Source organism: Triturus cristatus, chromosome 7, assembly GCF_964204655.1.
Source record: "Triturus cristatus chromosome 7, aTriCri1.1, whole genome shotgun sequence".
NCBI lineage: Eukaryota > Metazoa > Chordata > Amphibia > Caudata > Salamandridae > Triturus > Triturus cristatus.
In genome coordinates this window covers 423,290,720-423,316,897 of record NC_140590.1, presented here as the reverse complement: position 1 = coordinate 423,316,897, position 26,178 = coordinate 423,290,720, and the positions used below count along the sequence as shown (strand labels likewise).

At 46.0% G+C, this 26,178-nt stretch overlaps 1 protein-coding gene across 1 annotated transcript in view; it reads left to right on the top strand.

Annotated features, from left to right (window-relative positions):
• The window catches only part of LOC146809855 (cytosolic phospholipase A2 gamma-like), a 596,102-nt gene that overhangs the window by 385,733 nt on the left and 184,191 nt on the right, over positions 1 to 26,178 (top strand). The window contains exons 10-11 of the mRNA XM_085616717.1: positions 4,251 to 4,328; positions 21,336 to 21,473. Coding sequence (XP_085472843.1) covers positions 4,251 to 4,328; positions 21,336 to 21,473 — 216 coding nt within the window. The remainder of the gene's footprint in view (positions 1 to 4,250; positions 4,329 to 21,335; positions 21,474 to 26,178) is intronic.

Here is a 26,178-nt window from a genome sequence, read left to right as displayed (position 1 = left end):
TCTTCTAGGTGTCTTCTGTCGTGAGTGTGATCCTTTTGAGCAGGGTCTATTGGGTGATGTCATGTTGGACCGCTGAAGGGGTTTGGTTGTTGAAGTTGTTATAGATCATCTTAATCTTGTGGTGGAAAAATTGCTAAGTCTGTTGCAGAGGTCTTAGGAGGGTGGGATGTCTGTTGCTTCACTGCAAGGTTTGCTGAATTCCTTGATGATGGAAAAGAGTTCTTTGGTGTTGGGCGCGCTGGTGAGGATTCTGTCTTGGAGGTATTTCTTCCTTGTGGATTTGGTGAGTTGATGGTGTCCGTTTGTGGTTGCTTTTTAGGCGGAGTGGGTTTTTGGGGGTTTTGTTGTTCCTCCATGTCTCTTTGAGTCATCTGCTGGAGCGTTAGGATTCTTGGAGTTCAGGGGTGTACCAACTTTCTTTCTTGATGTGTCTTCCATTGGCTTTCTGGAGGGGGGGTGAGTGTGTTGGTGCAGTTCGTGGTCCAGCGGTGGAGGTTCTGTGCTGCAGATTTTGCATCTGACATGGTCGGTGGTTGGGTGCTGATGAGGATGGAGGTGAGCTGGTCTTCGTTGATTTTGTTCCAGCTTCTGCGGGGAAGGCGTACGGCGTGCTTGTGTACGTTGTGTTTTTTTAAGGAGAAGTGGATGCAGTAGTGATCTATCCAGATGAGTCCTTTGGTGTGGCTGTAGGAGACGCTATCTCCTCTGGTGAAGATGGGGTCGAGTGTATGTCCTGCTGTGTGCATGGGAGAAGTGACTAATTGATTTAGTCCTACGTTGGCATGGTTCTCTAGGAGGGAGGTGGTGTTTGAGTCGTTGTGGTTATCCAGGTGAAAGTTTAGGTCTACAAGTAGGATGTAATCAGTGGATGTGAGGGCTTGGGGTGCGATAAAGAGGATGATGGCATCGGTAAACGTAAAGAGTCAGTTTGGGGTTGGTCTGGATCTGGAAGGGGTGTTGCTCCATGAGGTTCGTTGTGTTGTCCGGGAGAGTGGTCGTGCAGAAGTTGCTTTTGTGAACAATGGTAATGCCTCCTCCTAGGTGGATGGGGTGGTCCTTATGTAGGATCTTGTATCTGTCTGGAACTGGCTGTAGCAATGTTGTGTGCGAAGTTGGAGTTGGTTCAGGTTTCCATGCGGCAAGCGATGTTGGGTGAGCAGGTGTTAAAGTGGTTCTAGATTTCTATTACGTGCTTTTGTAGGGAGCATACGTTGAGAGGATGCAGTTGAGTAGTTTGTGAGTGGAGATGTCATTTCGGCTTGAAGATGTTGCTGTGTACGGAGATGGGTGAAGGTGCATCTGCAGTGTAGACAGGAGAAAGGCCTGTGGGTGTTGGTCTGCATCGAGAGCTGGCAGTTGTTGTGTACAGGGTTGAGATAATGGAGGGTGCCGAAGTTGTAGCAGGGGTGGGTCAGGGGACTAGGGTCCCTGGTGCCGGTCGTGGTTGGGTGACGGATAGGCACAGACAGACTGCCTTTGGAGTGCTTTAGGTATGCAAGCGATGCAGCCGCACTGCAGCCACCATTAAATAGGAATTGGGGGAGGGTAGGTCATCCTGGAAGGCAGGAGCGGGAAGGACACACTGGAGTGGGGAGGGGCAGCAGCAGCGGCAGGGGAAAACAAAGAAAAGAGCAAGAAGAGTGAAAGGGTGGAAAACGAAGGAGAGAGCAGAGGGAAAAAGTGAAAAACATAGGAGAAAACAGAGGGAAAGAGTGAAACATTAAAGACAGAACAAAAGAGCATAAAGAAGAGGCAAAGAGGCAGAGCAGCAAAAGAGCTGCTCCTCCACTGGAGCACTGGGGATGAGGCGGGTGGAGGAGCTCCTTGAACATTTTGCAACGGATCTCTGGGGGCTCATGGGACAACATTAATGGTGGAGCAGCATGGGGGGACAGCAGTGGTCTTTCTTTTCTTGCCGCACAGCAGCCGCCATTAAGTAGGGACCGGGGAGGGCAAGTCAGCTAGGAGGCGGGAGTGGAAAGGACACACTGGAGGGGGAAGGGGTGACAGGGCAGCAGTGGCGGGGGAAAATGAAGGTAAGAGCAAGAAGAGGGAAAGGGTAAACAATGAAGGAGAGAGCAGAGAGAAAGTGAAAAACTAAGGAGAAAGCAGAGGGAAAGAGTGAAAAATGAAAAAGAGAGCAAAAGGGCTCAAAGACGAGGCAAGAGAGGCAGAGAAGCAGAAAAGCAGAGTGCCCTCCCACTGGACCACCAGGGATGAGGCCATGGCAGGAACCTGTGGGTGGAGGAGGGTCTTGAACACCCTGCAACAGAGCTCAGGGAGAGGAACGTAGTGGTGGAGCTGCGTGGGGAGAGCAGGCACACTAAGTAGGTCAGTGGTCTTGCTCTTCTTTGCCACATAGCGGCCACCATTAAGTAGGGATCAGGGGGAGGGTGTGTCAGCTGGTAGGTGGGAGCGGGAAGGATATACTGGAAGGGGGAGCTGCGGGGCCAGTAGTGGTAGGGTAAAACAAAAGAAAGAGGGAAAGGGTGAAATACAAAGGAGAGAGCAGGAGAAAAGAGTGAAAAATGAAGAAGAGAGCAGAGGGTAAGTGTAAAAAGACGAAAGAGAGAGCAAAAGGGCACAAAAAAGAGTCAAGAGAGGCAGAAGAACTCTACGGTATACCAGTCCACTTCACTGTACCACACAGCATTCCACTGTAGAGCACTATACTCAATTGTACGCTACGCCAGTCCACCCTACTCCACTCCAGTGACACTCTACTCTACAACATGCTAATCCACAATACGTTACTGCACTGGACTCCACTCTGCATAATGCTTGACCCCACTCTACGACACTGTACAACATGCCACTCTACGCCACTCCACTCACCCATACGATACTCCACTCTATGCAACTCCGCTCTTCAAGACTCCACTACTCTCTGTGCAACTATACAGCACAGTACTGCACTCTATGCCCCTACACTACACTGTACAAAACTCTGCTCCATGCTACAACACTTTCCAACACTCTAAAACACATCACTCCACTGTAATGTACAACACACCACTCCAATTTTTAACACTTTAATCAACTCCATGCTACACATGTCCACTCTAGTTCACTCAACTCCACTGCACTCTATGGCACTTAAGTCAACTATATCCTATGTCAGTCCACTCTATTCTACTCTACAACACTACACTAATGAACACTCCTCCATTCTATTGTTTTACACTCCACTTAATGACACCAGACTCCAAGATTTTAAATAGATTTGAAACACATGTTTATTATTTTTTTTTAATCTAATTCAATGAAAAACCAACAGTTCAACATTTGTAGGAAAACTTCATTTATTCTTTCTATACAAAACTAGGCAAACATAAAAAATGCTAAAGTTATAGTTTTACCTTAAACTTATAATTAACAACACACCACCTTTATATTACTGTAATTTTATTTATTCTTTCTGTACTTAAAAACTTAAACCACACAAATTGTCGAAATTCTAAACTTATACTATATATTTTAATTTACGCAACACCTTCAAATTACTATAAGTCGTGCAGCTCCGAACACTGTGTTTTCACCTCACTCGTCACATCACATTAACTATAACTTGCACCTTCTCCATGCACAGGCTATACCCTTGCATATTACTTACACCATGTGAAATCATAGCATTGATAGCAACACTTATTGCATCACAAATGACATTATCTGTGAGAACAGAGTGCATGATAGAGTTGCTAGTAGAAAGTAGGAGAAAGAAAAAATAAAGTTTTCCTAACTAAAGCAGCGCATGGGGAGGTTTAGGTAGAACAACTTTTCTAGGCAGGGAATATAAATGATTTCTTTAAAGGGATAACAGCTGTTGTTGGTGTAGTGTGTTTGAGTTAGGCAACTTTGCACCTCTGTTTAAGAATTTCCACAAACTGACAGTATTCTTGGCAAGATTGGCATAGACCCTGAAGAAGCAACATGCCAGGAAGCAGTGATGGGAAATGCAGGGCATAATGTGATTAAAGAAACAAAGTACTGTATAACACCTACACCTCAAATTCACAAAGATGTTTGAGCATATATGAAAATGTTAGTGGTGGTGAACGATTATCCTTACTGATTATGCAAAAAAGCAGTTTTAACTCATTCAGATAGCAAACAGTGTTTTTTTATTTTGCTTCATTTTCTGTTCCTTTTCTTGTAGATCAGGGGTAGCGATGGCTATTTAGATTAAATTGGTTGTGATAAATATTCACTGTTTTTGACTGACTTAATAACATCTGTTTCTTTTATCAAAGCCCTTCTTGTGAAAATCCTTAAAGATCCAGCTGGAAATGTGTTAGCTCCATTACTGGAAACTGTCCTCCTTCCTAGAGGTATGTCCCTTCAATTAATATTTATTACAATTTGTACTATTGTTGTTTGAGAGATGAAAGTCAAAGGAATACACTGAAGGCAGGCTAATATGTTTTATAGCCTCCGAAAAGTCCATTACATCAAGGTGCGCTGTTATGGCTTTTTAGAGTTCCCCATAAGTTACAGTCAGAGGAGTTGATACCCATGAGAAGGGATACCAGTTTCGACAAGAGGACCTTAGGCTCTGCAGGCTGCGCTGCGATCCAGGCTTGGCTGCAGACTCAGGGGCTTTATGCGTGTGTGGAACTACGTCTAATCCCTCACCCCAAGCTGTCATTAGACCTGTGGGCGTCTGTGATATTACCCAAGTGTGGAAGATTAGTGGGGTATTCTGCAAGATATATAATGCATTTTAATACAGTGACCCGCCACATTTCATTTCTAGATATCCAGTGAGTTTCTGAGTTGTGAATGTATCATCTTAAAACATAAACAACTACTACTAAGGGAGGTGTACAGAATCAAGTCCACAGAAGAAAATATTTGTCAAAGTCTGTTGTAGAAGCAGAAACAATCAAGAGCGGAATGAGCATAAGAGAGGCTCCATTGATGTCTCTGGCACTAGCTACCCGAGAAGTCCAAGAAAATAGACATTTTGGGATTTGCCCACCACACGTCTGCAATACCAGCAAGGCACACAAAGAGCCAAGAAGGAACAGGAACTGTAACAGATAACGAAGAGCATTGCAAATATGAAGAAAGTGCTGGGGAAATGCTTTAAAGCTTGAAAGATAGAACTAAGAGCTGAATTCAGGGAAAAACTGTCAATAGCCCTTATAGACCTTCACTGGGACTTGATACCATAAATATTTGTCTCAGAAACTACAAGAAAAGTTATTAATATGTGTTTAAAAACAAAATGAACAGTTTTACAATAAAGATGTAGCAAAAGTTAAAATAGGTAAGGGGATATCAGTGAGACATCAGGGCCAAAAGGTTGTACTGCCCTACTGGCTAAGCACTTCTCTTAAATCCATCAGATACTTGTTGGATATGGGGCCTGATTACAAGTTAGGCTGAGCAAAAATGCATGTTTTGATGTGTTAATGTCACTGCACCTAATTATTAGTGGTTAGGTTTTTCTTCCCCTGGTTTTAACAGGATAGCTAGTAATTCTGTCTGGAAAAATAGCACCAGGCTTTGGCTGCAGCAACAGTCAAGCCTCTTTTTGTGATTTTTTTCTTATGGGGAAGCATACAATGCTAGAAGAAAGCCTTGTTTGAAAAAATTCCATCCCTCTCCTACTCTCCCCAATCCTTTCCCACACCCCACACTCCACTCACACGTTTGTGCATACATTTATTACTAGCTCACAGCAAGAGGTAAACAAATCCAGCAAAAAGCCATGCAATGTTGAATCCCATGTGGTTTACTACTGGAATAATCAGACCCACACAGTCATTTCACATTACATGGGGTTCTACTTCGAACTGCATGGTTCTAGGGTCATTTGTACTTGCCTGATTTTACTGTCACCTGGGTACTGTGCCATTTAAAATCAGTGTCAAAGTGTTCAATGATTGCATTTGCAAGTCAAGAATGGTGGAACCTTATTTCAAAGAGAAAGAGTTTCTTCAGTTGTATACTAAGTTGTATCTGCTACTCTGGGGCAGTGGCGACTGGTCATTTTACCAGGAAGGTGAGGTACACAAGCATTCTTACATATCACTCACATCAATGCATTCACACACACACCATTTCACAACACTCGCTAAAAAATACACATACACTCATACATACATGCACGCATACACCAAACATTAAAAATACATAAAACTTCTCTTACTTGGAGATCTCTGAGAGGAAAGCCTCAGAGGTACCAGGAGGAATAGGGCTGCCGGCTTCCCTCATTGACCAACCTTAAGGGGAGCAGAAGTCTCAGATCTCGGAGATCCCAGGAGGGTTGAAATTGCTGCCTCCCTTAGGTCAGCTAATGAGGGAAGGCAGCAGTCCCAACCTTGTCATAGAGTGGGATGGGGTCAGCAAGACTTCTGGCCCCAACCCAATCTGTGACAAGTCTGTGACAGGGCTTAAAACTGAATTGCCCAGGTCTAATGCAATGGGTGATGCTACCCCTCATCATGATAGCTAGAGGCCTCGAGGTACTTTTGTCATGCTGAGGAGGTCACACCCACAGGGCAGCTGAAATCCTCAGCCCACCGACATTCAGCTCAGGCAGCCAGGAGCATGCGCATTTTGCATCTGTCCAGCTGCAGGCTCCCTGACCTGAAAAGAAGATAGATACACAAATGTTTTCCTGGGGAAAAAGTGAGGAATATGGCCGCTAGTCCTTATGGATGAGGCGCTGCTGTTCTGGGGGTTAAACATGGGCACTAGTTATATTTTCCATGATTTCTCTTTATTATACACAAATCTAGATAGAAAGATTTCTGGAAGCAATGATAAATTGCCACAGAAGCAAAATGGACCGAGCTTTTAGAATTCTAATTCTGGAGTTAAATTCAAGAATGCCTAGAACAAGTAGCTATGAATAATTGAAATCTAAATCCAAGGACTGCAAGGATTGAACATTTTGTATTTCTTAGGTCGCTATCTGATCATTGTAGAACTGGCTAAATTGGAAAGAAAATGAGTCTCTTTGAGTTTTTATTTTATTTATGTTGCTATTTTTGTAACTTTGTATAGTACGGACAATAGGGCCAAAAATAAAAATTATCATATTTTGAATACCTATTACAATACGACTGTGAGAATTTGGACTGTTGGTTGATGCAGGGGTGAAATGCTACTCAAGCATCAGTCACAAAGCTTGTCAGGACAAACCACAAAAGTCACAACATTAACCTGTGTTTAACCCTTTGGTAGCCTGGCACAAAATCAGTCAGACTAAACTTAGAGGCAACTTGTAATATAACCAATACAAAAAAATTGAGTAAAATGTCTAAAATTCAATCCGTAGAACAGAGCTACTGAGAACAGATTAATACAATTTTTAAGGTTAAAGGTAGGTATAGCTCCTAAAAGCATTTTCAGTTACCTGTTCGTGTGACACAGGGTGAAAGCTACAAACTCAGACCGAACACGGTGGAAGTTACTTTCTAAAGTCCAGCATAAAGACTTCCCTTTTCAGAGGAGGAGATCGCAAGGAGCAAGAAAAGTGCCATGGGTGGTCATTGTTGTGGCATGAAGAGCAGATTGGGTATCGCAGATTGTCATTGTGTAGTAGTGCTGGAGATGCAAGTTGATGGTCACCGCAGGCTGTCCATGCTGTAGTGAGAACTACAGATCTTGCATTGCCAGTCGTCACTGGCCATTGCTGTAGCACGAAGAGTCTGGTTCACTGGGTTTCATGTTGGTGGTCAGCGCGGTTGTCAAGATCTAGGTGCAAACAGGCCCATTCACGGTTGCGAAGAGCTCAAAACTTCAGGATTTCTCTGGTCTTTTAGGAAGAGTTCAACTGATGACACACCAAGGGTGCAGGACCTTAGAGAAACCTCTTGAGGATGCGGATCTCACTCCATCAAGGCCAGCGGGGCTAAGGAAGGTCCAATTGCAGGTCCAGGATGGTCTAGTCACAGCAGGTCAGCTGGGCAGTTGCAGAGAGGCCTCTGGAGCTTGAACAGAAAGTCAGTCAGCTCATCCTTAGAGTAACTTTAGCCTGGGATGAAGGGTGCAGGTCCAGTCTTCTTTCTTCAGCAGGGCAGGGGCCTCAGGCAGCAGGATTGTCCTCTGGCAGTAGGGCCATCCTTCTATAGAATCCACAGGTCCAGGAGGTTACTAAAGAGTGGGTCTGGGGTCCCCTTTTTATACCTGGTGCCCACTTTGATATGGAAAAAACATCCAGTGTTTCCCCCATACAGAATTGGCTGTAATTTCCTGTCTCCCTGTCGAGTCTCTCTGGGGGCTCATAGGCTAGTGTGAAGTCCTGTGTGTGTGAGCTAGACCAGTGCCTTTGAAGTGCAAGTGTAGTAGGTGACAGCTCCACCCCACATCAAGTCTGAATGGCCCATCATGCCAAAAAACAGACCTTCTATGATGTTACTGTCTGGGAGGGCTAACTGCCAACTACACCTAGTCATGTGACCAAGGACAGGCTGCAGTCACCAAATAGTTAGGACAAGAAAATGCCACTTTTTAAAAGTATACATAAAAGTGATGGATGGAATGCTTGAATTACATCACTGGAAATTACTCAGGGCCACACCCCAGTCCTTCATTATTTTGCACACCATGCCACCTCAGTTTGGACTCACTATATGCAAATCAGCCTTAACCCTGCTCCAATGAGAAGAGTCCATCCCAAACTGCAAAGCTAGGTCTACCCTGAACCAGAACATAAGTGACCCACGACGCAGACCAGGATTGGGAGGAGGACAAAGTGATTGCCATTGGCTGATATTAATTCAAGCATTCTATCCATCCTATTTTCTAAAAGTTGCATCCTCCGAACTGTAATTTAAAGTCTGACTTACCCATTAGAGAGGGTTTTAAATTAAAATTACTCAGACACCAAACATGATATTTCTACCAGTTCCCACACAAAAGTTATCATTTATTAAAGGAAGGTAACACATTGTTAACCCTCGGGAGAGGTAGGCCTTGCAGTAATGAAAATCAAATTTAGGAACGTTTCTCTACCAAGACATGTCAACAAAACAGGATATGTCCAACATTTAAATACAATGCACGTGACCTAAGGGTAGTTTAAGTCCTACTCTGAGGGTGACATATTTGTAATAAAAAGAAAGGTTTAGGCATGGCAAAAGGTTTATTTTTAAGGGTGAGCGACAATTTCCGTTCCGCTCGCGGAAATTGCAAAAATTCGTCATTTTCGCGTTCCGCGTGGAACGTGAAAATTTCGAAACTTCCGCAATCCGCGAGGGAATGGAAATTGTCGCCCACCCTTAATCATTTCATTCTTTAGCTCATACATGTATTCTATACACAAAGCATTTCTTTAGTAAATGTTTTGTTCCACAAGCATTTTTATTACCTTTGTCTGCGAGCCAAACTTATTTCTTTGCTAATTAATGAAGTCTTTCAAGTGAGGAATGAGTTTTCTTGTACAACTAGAGCATTTGGTATGTGTGTCTTGTGTGGGAACCGATGACCCTATTTTCAACAGTAGTGGCCCTGTGTGGGAACCGATCAGCCGATTTTCAACAGTTGTGGCCCTGTGTAGGAACCGATCACCCGATTTTCAACATGTTCTGGATTTCTGGGAGATGTGAGTCATTTGCAATTAGTAATCGATGTGTGTGGACACAAATACGAGTACTTGCAGAAAAGTATGTCTCCCACGGCCAAGCGTTACATTCAGTTACTGTCTATTAAGCATTGAAGCTTGCAAGGACAGGGACGCAAATTAACTCCCCCCTCAGCCAAATTCCTCTTCAAACTTTGCTGGGGGACCTATCATTTCTATTCTTGGGCCAACAGCGACCCTGCCCTCCAAGCGTGAAAGGTAGTTTAGAGTACCCTCTTCACCTTTTTGTAATCCTGCCTTCACCTCTCTTGGCTTCCGCACCCTCCTGCTTCCCGGCTCCTTCCCGGTCTCCTGGAGATGGCTCTAATGGACAGGACCGGCCTCAATCAGCAGAAAACAGATGAGAAGCTTTCTACCCAGAATAATCCTGCGCTTTGGCTTCTCCTGGAAACAGCGCTCAAGCTCTCAGGAGGCAAACAAACAAGTAGAGGTATTGCACAAAATGGTGGCATCTTCTTGAATAAATATGCAGGGCAGGATTCATTCTGGCACGACGATGCTCCTGTCACAAAAATTAAACCTCAACAGGAAGCACTTATACTGAATTTGACCTTCAACTCGGGCACCTGCTTTATTTATATCTGTAAGTCTTACAGATATAAATAAAGCAGGTGCCCGAGTTGAAGGTCAAATTCAGTAAAGCATTAATCAGCACAAAATATTTGCCGTTTCGCGATATTTTGAGAAAGGCACTTTCGCAAATTCCGCCCAACCCTATTTATTTTGCCAGGTTGAAAAGGTAGTTTAGAACTGCACACACAGGCTGCAATGGCAGGTCTGAAAAACGTTATAAAAGGTTACTTAAGTGGGTGACACAATCAGTGCTACGCTGCTACTAGCACCATTTAAATGATAGATCCTGGGTACCTGTAGTACCACTTTACTAAGAACGTATAAGTAAGTTAAATCTGTCATTAGGGTGTAAGCCAATGTCAACATGTTTAAAGAGGCAAGCACAAACATTTTAGCACTGGTTAACAGTGGTAAGGTGTACAGAGTTCTGAGGCCAACAGAAATGAATTTAGCAAAACAGGAGGAGTAAGGGCAAAATATTTGCGAAAAGACCATCCTATGGCTGACAGGTCTGACAGGGACCATAACAAAACAGTCACATTGTGAGTACCATAGACAACCTCAGACACATTACAGCGTAAATTGAGGACCAGGTGTAAACCGGAGGAATTAGCTCAAAATGTTTATCGAGGAGAAGACCTTTCGAGATCTTTTTTGAAGGTGGCATGTTGAGGGGTCATGTGGAGTGAGGGAATTCCAAATTCTTATGGCAATTCTAGAGATTAATTGGCTCTTGTATTGCTCTCTGTTGAAGGTGGGAGGCTTTGGGTTAGGTAGGCATGAGTTGCCTAAGGTTTTTGGGAATGAATTCCGACTGCTTGTGTCCTGAATCAATGGCCTGGGACAAGGTCAAGCTATTCCTGCCCTACAGCTCTCAAGTTATTTCAGGAGGAGGCTCACTAGCATATTTCTGCCACACCCTAAGAACAATTTAAGAGGATGTCTCCTTGACTCTGGTACAAACTGCATTGGGAACCCTGAGGAAGATAAGAATTACTTGAGTCATATAGCACTGAGGTAAACAGACAATGTTACAGCAGATTTGATGTCCAGATTGCCAGTGTGTGATCAAGAAGAAGTAGACCCTGAAGAAACCATACTGTAAAATTGCAGATGCATTGTCCATAGATGTTGTCATTGCGAGAGGTGGCAAGTGTGTTTCCCCTGAAATAATTAGTCAGAAATGGATTAAAATGTCCCATGAGTATCTTTTAGGGTTGACTATGACAAAATGAAGAGCTGGTGCTACTATTGGTGTCCTTCAATAGATAAAAACAGTTAGGCTGTGGAGAAGGAATGTATTGTGTTTAGTAGGGCTGAAAAAGGTTTTAAGGTAGTGACTCCACCTGTACATCCCATTCAATACCTGGACAGACTGTGGGTTAAATTGGGAATTGATATGGTCATCTAATGCAATTTTGTTTTTGAGAGACATATTCTCAGGAGATGGTTTCCCGCAACATCTTATTTTGGACAATGGGGTTCAATTTGTAAATGCTGAAATGGAGATATTCTTAAAATAGTTCTTGTCAATTATCTAAAGAGTTCTGTCTATCATTCCCAAACCAATGGGCTAGTAGAGAGACTGAGCAAGGCGGTGGTAGACTGCATCAAGTTGGCGAAGAACAATAATTACAATGCCATACAGTCCATGCTGTGGTTTTTCAGCAATACCCCACATTCTGTGACTAATTTGACTCTGTTCATGTTATTAAGAGGTTCCCAACCTATCATCGTACTGTATCCAGCAAGACTGGTTAGATCTATTAGGCACAAAGTGCTGAAGACTGGTGATCAGGAAACCATACTCCAAAGAGTAGTTGAGAATCAAAGAAAACGAAAGGTAGGTATAATGTCCGAAAGTCTGCCAAAAATGTGGTTTTCCAAGTGGGCGATCTGGTACGAGTGAAGAAACATGGGGGTATATTCACAAGAATGTGTGCTAAACATTACCAAAAAGTGCTAACGCAACTTTACACATCGCAGCCCATCGCGCGAAAATAACCCCGTGTTAACATGGAATTCACAACACGGCGGTACCATGCGATAGTCCGCCGAAAACGTGGCCAATTTCCACGATACAACCACCCCGACAGAGATAAAAACACAAACCACAACACCAGAAAACTTGCGATGAGCCTATCCGCGATGAGAAAAGCAGGGATAAGCACCGGCAGGACCGCGAAACACACGGCAGGCGGCAATAAGCACAACAAAAGCCTAAAAAAGTAAGTCAAACCAAACAGAAAACAACAGCCAACCACAATGGAGACAACCCAAGCCAGCAGACAACCCCACCAAACCCATTGTCAACAAAACATTGTATATGGCAGGCCAACTTGGACAAGATGAATGCAGCCTGGGAGCGGTGGAGGACAATGGCAGAGAAGCAGAATTCCAGCAATGATGCGAAAGGCACAAACAAGCAGAAACACGCCAACAACATGAAGGCAGCAGTGCACACCGGAGTTTGGAGTCCAGCGCCACACCAGGAGCTGGATGACATGGAGGAAATGGTCTCTACCACATCATTCTGGTGATGGTGGCAGGACTCGGGGACCGGAAACTGCACCAAACAACATACACAACAGCAACAGGGAGAGGAACCAGCAAGGACTGGGGGATGGGGGGAGATGGACACAATGGCACACATGCACAACTAAGCACAGCACAACTGCAGACAAACCATGCCCAAGAGTAACAACACCAACCAGGTGCACAAGTAACACAACCCGGCAATGTCACACCACAGAACAGGCACAGAAGTGAACACAACACCGCCTGAAAGGGAGAAGGGTCAGCCAAATCAGAGCTGAAGGGACATCTCACACACAATGCAGCACACACATATAGGAAGCTGAGCACCCCAACAACCAACACAATGTGGTACAATCACCAACTTGTGCACAACCAAACACAGGACACAAGGGCACCCGATTGTGGCCGGTAAATGGCCATACGCATCTGGCAAAGCACGAAACAGGAACATGATAATGCACAAGTACAAACACACAGTCCTGATGGGGTAGCAATGCACGGATGGCAGGGAGCCAGAGAGTCCGTGACACACATTGGCATACAAATCAAGACACAACACAGTTGGAGACAAGTGAAAGTGCGGAACCTTTATCAACAAGTGCGGGTCAGTACGGCCAAGAGAAGTGCCATGATATGCAGACCAATGCAGCAGCATGTCTGAATGAGGAATGTAGGAAAGCGCCCATGTCCACCTCGGGGGAGTCCCTCACCAACACAAGTCAGTGCCAACCCGCATAGGTTGTCCCAACCTGGAACAAGAGTCCTGGCCAATGCAGCCATGTTCACTGTCGTCTCGGGACTTGTGACCATATCCACAACATGCAACCGTGTGTCGTGACAAGTGCAATGGTTCACATCCAGTTGTGGCTGCAGGTACCTTGTCACTCGTCCATGAGCGATCGTCGTCCACCACATCTGACATGTCATCGACGTAATCCATCAGCTGACCAGGACAGATGTGCTGACTCCAACTAGTGGCTCAATGTGCTCACTGCACATGACGACTCGTGCAGTCCCCCAGGTCCAGTTTCCAGCCTGCATGCCAAACATTCATGCATGCCATAAGTGGTCATCCTGGTGACTCTCCTGGTCATGGACCAACAGGGGGCACACACACACGTCGAAATCCAGGTCAGCTACCGTTACGTTGGAGAGGCAGACATCCATGGACCACTCGAATATGCATGAGCAACAATGCAACACAGGCTGCAAGTCGGTGACGTGCTCAAGGCGGAAGCTCACCCAATAACCGATCTGCAGCACTGCCAATGGCAGTGCCCCCAGTACATGCAGCAGACGTGCACAGTACAGCTCCACGTGACTGGAGTAGACCATGTGTCCGGGATGGTCCACGATTGCATTAGTGGCTCTGCTATAAGCTGCACTGGCATGCCCTGAGACAGTCCTGTGGATGAAATGGCACAGCTCGGTGCAATGAGCAGTGTCTGTATGCAACGGGTGCAGGCCTTGGGTGGGGTGGGAGTACATGTGAAGGCCATATCATGCACTCCAACTACGACCAAGGACTTCTGCGTGTGGAATGTGTGTGACCTACTGGACCGCAGTGTAGGCCTGAGGCAGCGGTCAGCACGGGCCATTCACCGAGTGTCGCCGGCATAGGTTGGATGGCCCCACCGGCGTGCGTAGTTCAGGTTCAGTGGCACCATGGGACGCAGACTTGTGATGAACAGGGTTGATGGCACCAGGTCAGTTGTTGATGGTGTTCGGTCACCTCCGTGACTGTGACCCGTCTTTTGTCTGGACTGATCCGCATCTTCCTCTTACTCCTCCCCGTGCGACCACTAGTGTCTTGATTCGTGACTAGGTGCTGGATGTGGGACCTTCTGGTCCACAGGGTGATCCTGGTCCCTCATCCACCTGTCACCAGCTGGCGTTGAACAGGGTTAGTGGCACCACGTGTCGCCGGCTGGGGTTGAACAGGGTTAGTGGCACCATGTGGAACTATGCCTCACTGATAAGGGGGGGGTCTGTTGCTGTGGCTGCTTCCACAGCTTTGAGGTCACTGCCATTCAGAACTCAGGACACAGTTTCACATATGGGACCTACTGGGCTGAAAAGGACGCCGGTGTAGTATGTGACTCTGGAAGGAGTAAAGTGGGTCAGCGTTGGGGGGCCAGCGATGGTCTGCGGAGGCTGCAGAGGTCATGGAACTGGTGCATGGAGCTTGCACCGGCACGTGGTGTACCCTCCTTGACACACGCTGGTGTTGGCAGGTGATCAGTGTGGCCTGGCTACGCTGGGGCGGGCCTGGCCGGTTTGAGGTCCAGCGGGCTGGGGTAAGGCAACACACAGGATTGCAGGCAACTCTGCTCACAGGATGCGTCAGCTCTCATGGCGTAGTGAGAGACGCCACCCTGGCAGAGACGTTGGGCTTTCCGGAAGTAGACCACACCCAGGGCTACGTGCTTTTTATTCACACCCCTACGCTGGCCTGGCGTACGCCGGACTATCCCATTCTGCTCACGCTTACGGGGGGGGGACATAACAGGCAACATTTGTGCGAACTCCCCCACTGGCCGGGGTGACATGGTTGCATCTACTGTCCACTACACTCCATACCCCAGAGGTGCATGTTGCCATGGATATGGGTGTGTTCTGCATACTGCGGTCTGTCCAGCACATCTCCGATACTCTTTGCATTGTGTGCATTCCCAGTGATGTTTCTCCTGCCTCCTTCACACATGCCTGGTTGCCACTTCTCCCCACATTGGGCTAGTGTGTGGCTGAGGTGCCATGCCGTTGATGGCTCATGTTCACGGCTTGCCCAGGTTACCATTGTGAGTTGTTCTGTCGTGTCTGGTGGGTGGGCATTTTGTTTGGCATGTTGGTTTTGATTTTGTGACGTGTGCATTGCCAGAGTTGTGAGTTGCATGGTTGTGGAGTTGAGGTGAGTGGGGTGTTCATTTGGAACTTGCCAAGGGGCTGTACATTTCACTTGGTGTCATCCTGGGGACGCTGTTTGCTGCTGGACTGTCAGAGGATGGAGGAATTGTGCACCGTGGCTGGGTATTTGGAGGTGAGATTGGTGAATGTTCCACTGTGTTTGGTTGTTGCCTGCACATTGATGTGAGATGTGTGCTTTCTGTTGCGGTGATTGTGTGCTGTGTCAACAGGGGGTACAGGTATGACATGTGTGCTGTGGATTGCCCCTGACACATGTGTACATACAGCTATGGCGAATGGTTCTTGCTTGGTGTCCAGCTGATCCTGCGCATTGTGTTGGACTCATAGTGTTGGACTTGGCCCTTCTGGCGGGTTCACCCCCAAAACCTTTTGCATTAGTCCTAGCCTTTCCCTATGTCGTGTAAGTGGTTTTAGGCCTCTAGGTGCTTTTACACTGTGTCCCAGGGGAAAGTGCATGCGCGCTGTGTATGTCTTTAGTGAGACTGCATAGGAATGCATGGGGAATGCATGTGTCCATGGTAGTTCCTGATGCGTGGGGAGTGCAGGGTCGAGTTTGGTATGTGCGAACTCGTGAGATTGAATGCTGCGCAATGATGTGTGCAGCGTTAGTGTGTCTAGTGTAGAAGTGCCACTTCTAGAAGCTGGCATGTCTGTGTAATAAATGTGAAGTGACTGTCTGGCTTGTGATTGGCTGGTGTGCCTGGCTCCAGGAGTCAAGATGGGTCTGCCCCAGTGGTGAATAGGGAGATTTACATCCAGATGGGTGGAAGGAGTGCACCTGGGACCTGAATAGGGCTGGGCCTTCCCTATACAATGCTGGCTCTGCCCCCTGTGGTCGACTGATGTCCCTAGCCTGTCCAGTGAATGGGGAGAGGGTCTGAGCACAACAGAGTGCTCCAAAACCAGTTGCATCTGGTTTTTCCTTAACCCTGCAGCCTGATACAAAGGAAATGTGTATATAAAAAGGGGCTGTGACCCCATGTAAAGTGTTCTGCTGATCCTAACTGGAGGGGGGCCTGCTGCTGCTGCTGGGCGCCAGGAGGACCGCCACTGGGGACTGCCTCCCTGCCTGGAGGGCCCTGTGAGCTGGCCCCTGGGCCCAGCCCTTGCCCCGCTGCCTTCCTAAGACTTTGTTCCTGGACCTTGCCCTCAAGCACCTGGGAAGCGCTAAATCTGGGTTGCCTGAGAAGCGCTGTATTTTTGTGTCTGAAAAGCGGTTTACTATCCTGAGGAGCAGCGCTACTAATTTCATTGGCAGTGTGGAGCAGCGATCCTTTGCAAAAGGGAATCCTCGGTGCAGAGATTCCCCCCACAGGACCGTGAAACCGCATCTTAGTATCCTCTTTTGCCTTTATTTTAATAGCGGGTGCCCACCCCGCGTTTTTGCCGCTGAACGGCAACCTACCCCGTATTGCCTCCGCGTCTCTGAAATCACTGCCGCAGCCGGGCTTCACCAGGAAGTCAGGCGAACTCCGTGGAGACATGCGCGGGGCGTGAGGAGGAAGCGGACGGGAGCCTACCCCATGCTCCTGTGGAAGGAAGAGAAGAGGAAGCCCGGAGTCCGGACGGAGGGCGGGAGCCTACCCCACCTCCGTCGATGAGGAAGAAGCCGGCGTCTTCCACCGGGGCTCCCGAGAGCGAGGGAGAGCCCCGTGTTACCAGCGGAAGTGAGGCGGAGGTGTTGCGGCCTGAGAGGGGCTCCTGTGGTGTCGAGGGAGCCCTGTGAACCCAGAGCAGCCCAGGACATCCGGATCCTTGCAGGCTCCTTGCAGAAGTCCCGGTCCCAAGTGAGGGACCGGGTGAAGAACCGCCTCCCCGAGGAGCAGACTGGAGTCCCTAGACTGCCGGTGAGTGGGGACGGAGGTGGGAGAGGTTGGCTTGTGCTCCCAAGGCCCCTTTGGGGGGTCAGCTATCCCCTGTGTGAGGCCAAATTCCACAGTGGCGCCGCCGTAGTGGGCCACAGCACCGAGGGGGCACCAGTGTTTTCAGAGTCCCAGAGCGGGACTCCAGCGTGCACCTGGTTGGTGCTGGCATTTCTCCCAGCTGCCCCGTCTGCCAGTGGGCAGCTGCAACGGTTGTGTGCAATTATAGGAACCAAGTAAGTGTTCCCAGGGCACCGTAGGGCTAAGGCATTTCCCCCAGCTGCCCCGTGTGATAGAGGGCAGCTGCAACGTGGCGCAGCTCTGTGACAGAGGGCACAGTGAATGCCCGGGCCCATCTTTTGAGTCTACAGCTTCCCAGCAAGTAGTGGGCAGCTGCCACGTTTAGGCCTGATCTTTTGCCCTGATGTTTCTGCTGCGTGCGCAGCAAGCCCTGACAGTTTGGACAAAGGGCGTTTGAGCCCCTGAGAGGCCAAGTTGTCCTGGGGACAGTTCTTCTGTGTTGTGCCCTCACCTAGGGTACATAGTTATTTCTACATGTGTACTTTTGCGTAATGTGCATTGCCTTTATGCTTATTTCTATTTCTAAATGTGTCTATGCTTAGGAGATTGTTTTCCTAGTATAGTTTATGCTAGTGAGTTCATGGTTCCCTGCGTGATATATGCCTAAGGTGTTTAGGATTGCGTAGGGTACTTACCCTTTACCAGTGGTTACTGGTTGTGTTCTACAATGAATATTTGGTGCTACAATTATTATATTTCTACAAAGTGCTAGATCTACCAAGTGCTTATTTCTGACATTGGTCCAGGTGGCTCTGTCCTGTGTGAATAGTCCCCTGTAAATTCTGCCCAGTGTCAGTTGGCACAGTGTACATTGTGTGAATATTATCTAATGTGTTTTGGTACAATACAAAGGCTATTTTTAAATATAACTTTGTGTGGAGTTTCTTTTGTGGTGGGCCTAGGGTGTTATTGCTGGGTGCGCGTGTAAACGCTTTACACATTGCCTCCGGGATAAGCCTGACTGCTCGTGCCAAGCTACCAAGGGGGTGAGCAGGTGTTATCTTTGGCGTGTAACTCCTCAGCCCTGACTTAGAGTGGTGGTTTCTGCCTGGCTTTGGCGCAAGCCTTAGCCAACCAAAAATCCCATTTCTAACATATAGGGACTGGGGTGACATGTTGATGGTGTTGTCCAGGTCAGGTGTGAGGGACTTGGATCTGGCTGGCTGTGTGACTCCTCCGACAGTGGCGGGTGTTGGTCGTGGGGTACCAGGGGCCAACAGGTGCAGCACAGCCAGCAGCTTTGTGTGGGGTGGGATGTTGGTTGTCCGCTGTGTTAGCGACGTCGGCCTGTTGGGCGTTGTTGGTCAGGATGCGTAGGATGGTTGTCCTTTTTAGCCTGTAGTGGGCAATGACATTTTCTAGTGTTGGGTCTGTGTGGCTGGTGGGTTTCCTGGGGTCCGCTGTCTTTGTCTGCGCTGCCTCTGTTGTGGTCCGGTGGGGTTCAGGGTGGGTGTTGGAGTCCTGGGGTGGTGGCGGTGGGTGTTGTGGCCCTCTTGGGTGTCCGGTCCGCATGACCGGTGGCTCCATGGCATCTGTTGTCCTTCTGATGTGGCTGTGGGCTGGTTTCCCTTTTGTGGTGCAGACTGTGGTGCGACTTTGTACCAGGTCAGAGCAGATGTTATTTTCCTGCTGCTAACACGCCTTATCGCCTGTTTTGTATTTTTATCACAGTTCTGGCTGGTCGTTGTGAGTGTTGTGGAGTGGTGTTCTCGCAGCTTTGGGCACAGGAATGCCTACTCTGCATCTCATTAGTGATAGTTGCGGAGGTCTTCTGTGGCGATGTTTTTTGCGGCTGCTATCACGGGTAAATTTATGCTGTGGGCTGTTAGCACCAGCTTATGAATGGGGCGATCGATTTATGGCAACTTTGGTTTTGTTAAGGAAGGAGATGCCAATGATGGTGATCTGGATAAGATTGTAAAAGTGTGTATATTGTGCAGTATGTGTGGAAAGGGGACATCTGTGGAATGTTGATGACGTTTTTAAAGATTCAGATAAAAATTGTTAATCAGAGACTCTTCATAGATAAAGGGATTCCAAGAATGTTGCTCAGTCCCCTTTGGAAAGGGGACATTTGCGGAATGTTGATAACGTTGTTAAAGATTCAGGTTTAAACTGTTAATTAGAGACTCCTAATAGATAAAGGGATTCCAAGAATGTTGCTCATTCCAAAGGTGGTCTGGCTGATCTTTCTGATATGATTTTAAGAAGATCGTACAGGGAAAGAACTGTGCCTTGGATGTTCAGATGAAAGAATTGTTTTGGATTATATACAGTTCTTGACCTATACATTTTTTTTTTAAACACTGCTATTGTGTTTTTTCTTTCTTTGTTTCTTTTAATTGTATATCTTTTTAAGAGTTTTGGGATTTTTAGTGGATTTATTTATGTGTACATTGTATGTGTCGTATACATTAAAAAAGTGTTCTTAATTATTTTAAAAATAAAAGGAGATACTATGTTGTACCTTCACCATGCATTCTTGTCAAGATGTGTATGGAATGTAATGATGTCACACTCTGCGACTGAGTGTCTCATGCAGGGCATTCTATTTGTTATCAGTTGGAGCATCTCCTATGAGAAGATGACAGTGATGGCTTTATGTGTTACTGCTCTTTGAATAAACACGTTTTTTTCAACATCTACTCATGTGGAGCAGTTTACTACACTCTTAACTTCACCAATGGCTTTATTGAATGTTTTTGCAAAGCTTAATATTCTTATCAATATTGATTGCAAAAATGCCCCATCCTGCACAAACACACATGCAGGTGGGGCCAGTACGGATTGGGATGAAAGCCCATTCAAAGATGGCTGCCAGTGTGTGCACATTCACATGCAATTACAGCCATTCTGAAATTAGATAAATGGTGATTTAAGAAGATGGCAGATGCAAGTGGTGGTGAGGGCCCAGTTAGCAATATCTAGGGAGTTGCTGGGCCCCTGAATATTTCTAAAGAAATATATAACTCCTTCCATTAAGGAATACAGATACCACCATGAGTTGACTCCAACATAAGTTCCACATTATTTAACTGAAGGAAGATTTTTAGAATATTACTAGAGTAGTCCTCCAGACATGAGTGCTCCATAATGACCTGTAAATCTCTGGTACTGAAAATAACTGCTTTCTATGTGGGTGACTATGGTGTGCTTGCGTGGAATGCCTTCACACACAGAGAAAGGAAGCAACTGCATAAGTGAACTGACCCTTTGCCCATGTTGTAGGCTGTGAATGAAAACTGTGAGAACATTGGTTGAACAGCCTGTGTTCGCAAGTATTTTATGTTAATTTCGTATTATTTTTCCAGTCTCAGGGGATTGTTTTTGTGCAGAAAGCTGTCCCTCCCTGCACAAAAATAATTATCCTTACATTCAGGCACTCTTGCACTATGGGTATCCTTTATTTTAATTTCCAATAGGACTTGGCAAGTGAGCGTTGCCAGCATTATTAAAAAAAATGCCATGTCCAATGTAGTGAAAGTCACTAATGCAAACTAACAAAAATGAACTTAGTGTATCATTAAATGGCTAAATAGAAGTGCATTGTTACCTCTCTATTTCATGCACTGTTATGCATTTATGTGGCTTTGATAAATCACGTTCTTCACTGTAGATCACCTTATCAAAATAGTCCTATAAACATGTTGTTTTCTGCATTTGATATGCACCATTACATTTTTGTGAGAATGCTTAAAGATTTCAAATGAATTACTTTTGCTTTTAAAGAGAAAAGTAATGCCAACCCTGTTTCTTTTCAGTTCTGCCTCCAGGTACTTCTACAATTTTTAACTTGGCATATGTTACTGACTTGAATCGGATACTTGCTCTTGTGACAAAGAGCATTGGAGGAGACGACTCAAAGCAATCTTTACTGGCCTTGATCAACAGCATGTCAGGCAAGAGACCTGGATTTTATTGTCTGCTGTATTTGTCTCACTGTAACTAATTTTCTTGACTGTCACTAGTTTTTGTGTTGCTTGGTTTTGTTTGTAATTTTTCCAACACATTTTTACTCCCTTAATGCCTGATTTACAAAGGGCCTGGAATCTCAGCAATGAGAATTCTCATTGGGGAGATGCCCCCCTGAGTGCTGAGACTCCCCCATGACTGCAGTGCCGTAAGTGTGGAGAACATTTGTGAATCATGCACTTATTGACCATGGGGCCTATTTAAAAATTGCTGCGAGGGCAACCATTCTGCTAGGGTGGTAGAGGACTGGGCTCTGTCTGCACTTTGGCAGGCCACTCACCATATTTTGGAGTTACATCTTGTATGGGAGGCTGTTTCCACAGCATGGGATTCCACTAACACGGCAGGGGCTCTTTCAGTGAACATGCATGTCAAGGTAGCTTGCTAGATATTTGTTTTTATATTTCAGAATGCAGAAGTGTGCTTCTTAAATACAAAACCAAATGTTCCTCACGAGCAAAGAGTATTGTATGGCCTTTGGACCTAGTACATGGTTTTTATTTTCCTGCCTAGGTTTTCTTGCCTTCCATGCCTGAGCAGGAATTATGTTTGGCGGAACACCCAAAAAGTGTAGGCTCTCCGACATTCACCCACTAGCAGTCCTGCGGTTGATGGGCAAATGGCTACGAATTTTCACAAGATGGGTTGGTTTGTAGATACTGTTCATGACTTGGAAGTTTCAAGTAGGAGCTGGTTGTTGGCAATATCAATGGCAGCTTAAAGACAAGCAGCACTATCCAGTAAGTAGATACAAATTCATCTACTTACTGGATAGTTTCAATTTTTCTACTACAGTTCGGTCAGGAGATTGTGAAGATCAAGGTACTCTGGAAGATGGTTAGATTCTGTTTCTTTTTAGGAATTTGCCAGAGAAACGGAAAGTGAGTCAAAGAGGTTCGGTTAATGAGTTTTGGGACCGGCTTTCAGGGATGAAGGAAGTCACATTGAGTGGACAAGTATAGATTTTGCAAATATAGGTGCAAGTGCCTCAGGTGGCAGAGATATATAGAATTATAGATGAGTGATAGTGAATTATGGTCATGTTTTTCACCAAGAGTGACATCAAATAACAGCAAGAGTGAAGCTCAAGTTGTCTATAATGTCACTCAGAATTCCCAGGTGAAGAACATCCCAAAAACTCACCTTTTACTTATTTATAATTTTGTTACATATTCCCTCAAAAAATCATCTGCCTCTGCTTTCAACTGCTGCACAAAGGGCAGAGGAGTACTGGGGGAGCCATACATTACATTGCCTCTCCTCCTTGTCTCAATGTGAAATCAAAACACCTTGCCTCCAGTCACCCAACCCTTCCACTCTCTGCCCTCCAGAAGCTCTATAAGCTGCATGTTCCCTGCTCTCCAGTGCTGCTTTGACAGACTCTCAGAGTAACCTGACAGAGGATCCTGGAATTCTTTTATGATGTATCAACAGTAGGTAACAGCTTTTGTTAACAACTGTTGCTTCGTCACAGCAGTGAGCTGCTGGATTTAAGTCCAATTATTCACGCTAGTGGCTCTCGAGTCTCGACCAGAGCCATGCATAACACCATGATAAATGACAGATTAGGACGTCATCATAGGAGGTTGCTTTTAGAAAGTATGTAGGAAAATATTCAAGAATTACATTGTAAAATGTAAATATGGGGACAGGACATGTCGTGGTACTCAGGAATTGCATTCTCGAGGGTCAATAAAGGAAAGCAGGTGGCTTGCCCCCTACTAGCCCATCTTGATCTAAAATGACTAACAATTATTCCACCCCCAAAATACCATCAAGATTGTTACCTTGGGGCTCAATGGAATACCTAAAGTACTCTCACATCTCTGAAGCGATCGACGCATGTGACGTATTAAGTGTATTCATATCGGACGGATACCTACAGCATCACATTGGTATGATGGATTCCAGTCAGTCAGTCAAAGGCTTTATTTCGATAAAAACATATCATAAAAGCATAACAGTTAAAATAGAATAAGTTAATTTCATTTGACTTTAAAAAACCTATTTTTACAATAAAGAGCAAAGCAGGTCATAAATAATGGTTAAGAGTGAATTAAACAATTTCTTTGAGCCTTTTACTTCTAATGCGCCATGCCCAAGATAAGAATTTTGCAAGGGCACAAACGTACAATGGGCGAGCGTCTGACATTAGAATGCGGAGCGCCACAATATGGTGTCTAGTTCCCAAGGAGCGGCACAGTTGCTTGAGCCATCTTCTCCTTGGGTGGGCGTACTCATGGCATTCAAATAAAAAATGAGCCACAGACTCACGTCTGGATGTGCAAAAGGGGCAAAGTTCGGAGGTCTGAGGAAAAGAATTCCATCGTGATGTAAAAGCATAGAGTAGGAGGGTACCGGTCCTAAATTTAAAATACAAGGCTCTGTCAAAAGGGCTCTCAATAATGTCAAGATATAGTTCCCGGATTGGTTGATCCTTAAAGTTCAGAAAGTCCTCTGTAAGTCTCCCCAGTGACGTATTCGTGATCCGTTGGGTCGCAATCCAGTTCCAATATAAGAGCTTAAGCGTGGCTTTCGGAGGGGAAGATCTATTTTCCCATGCTGCTTTAAGCCCCAGATTATACAAGAGGGCTTTCATATCACGCAACCATTTTATCCTGTGCCATCCTGGAAGTGACATGATTTCTGAGAGACCTTTGGCATATTTGGCTAATTCCGGGTCCCCGCCACAAACGAGCCCATAGCAGTAAAGGGCGAAATTTCGCCAAATCACCGATGGGGCGACAGCCAAGATCAAGCATTAATGGAATCGTAGGGGTACCTTGGGGAAGTGACATAATGGCCCTGAAGAACTTCCTCTCTGCTCTTGACAGGTCACCAATATCACAAAAGCCCCAAAGCTCAGCTCCGTAAAGGGCAGAGCTAACTCCTCTTGCTGCATAAATTTCAATGACGGGGGCTATAGGTCTAATAGCACAGGAGCGCTGCTCCTTCACAAGAGCCCCTGTGACCCTTTTGTGGGATAACAGCATCTTGCATAAATGGGGACCCCACTGCATATTATGGGATAGACGAATCCCTAAGTAATCAAACACATCCACCCTCCCCAGAGGTTCGTTATTCAATTTTGGGGGGCGCATAGATTTTTTAGGGGGATTCAACACAAGATACTTTGTTTTGTCTCTGTTGATTACCAGGCCCCGGTCTGTACAGAAGAGCTGGAAATTATTTAAGAGTTTTTGGAGGCCCACTGGGGTTTTGGAAAGTAAGAGTGTGTCATCCGCGAAGAGGAGGGTGGGGATACGTTCCCCCGCCAGGGATGGTTCATCTGAGGGATCTTTCAATAAATGCTCAACTACACCGTTAATGTATAAAGAGAAAAGGGTGGGAGCTAGAACACATCCCTGGCGTACCCCTCTCTCAACCGGAATTCTGTTGGTTTTCTCACCATTTCTCCCCCACCTAACCTGGGCAAAGGTGTTTTCATGCAGCCTTACCATTAGCAGGAGTAAATAGTGGGGCACCCCCATGACAGCAAGGACTTTCCAAAGAGCCTCCCTAGGTACTAGGTCAAAGGCAGTCTTTAAGTCGATAAAGGCGAGATAAAGACTGCCTTTGCCCAGGACCACCACCTTCCAATACACAAGCAACAATCTGAACGCTTGCTCGATTGTTCCGGTGCCTGCTCTGAAGCCTGCCTGGTAGTCGGAAAGGATGCCGTTTTCGTCGATCCATTGTAATAATCTGACCAACAACACCTTCCCGACCACCTTTTGAGTTATATCTAGCAGGCTTATAAGTCTGTAATTTGCTGGGTCGTCCCTAGCCCCCTTTTTGAAAATGGGGACGACCACCGCCCCTTTCCAAGATGCCGGGATAGGCGCTCCCCCACTAATAGCATTAAGCAGACAGTTAATAAATTTACCCCATTTCGGGATGTCTGCTCGTAACAAATCACCGGGTAAGCCGTCTGGGCCAGATGCTTTTTGGGGCCTGATGGTAGTAATTGCATACTCCACTTCTTTATTCGAGAAAATGGGGTCTGCCACCCAGTTGTTTGATGGCAAAGCTATGCATAGCATTCCGGTTACTAGATCATCACTCCTTATTGGCAAATCCGGAGTTGCTATGGCCACCTCCCTTATGTGTTTTTCATTTGAAATGTCCATGGGGAGGGCATTAGAGGTAGCACCTATTTGACTGGCATATAATTTAGAAAAGTGGTTGACCCAAGCTTGGCTGGTGATGTTGCAAGTAATGAAGTCAGTATCAGGTCTATTTCTGGCTCTAATTATATCCCAAAAACGCCTTGAGTCTTTCCCCAAACTTGCCTCTTTTAAAGAGCGCCAATGTTCGATTTCCCACTCCTTTTTAGCACTGGCCAAAGTTTTCTTATAATTTAACCTAGCTCCCTGAATAGCTCCTTGGGTTTTGCTTTTGACGGCCTTAATCAAAAGCGATTTGGCGTGCCTACAAGCAGGTGTATACCAATCGTGCTTTCCCCTAGGAAGCCCAATTGCCGCATTTTTGCCCACTTGATTCATTTTTAGGAATACATTCCCAATGGACCTGATGGTTTCCTCAAAAATAGGGGTAACCCGACCGGGATTTAGCTCACCCTTATCTGAGCTATCCAGTTCCAATTCCAACTGTGCGGCTGTGAGTACTGTA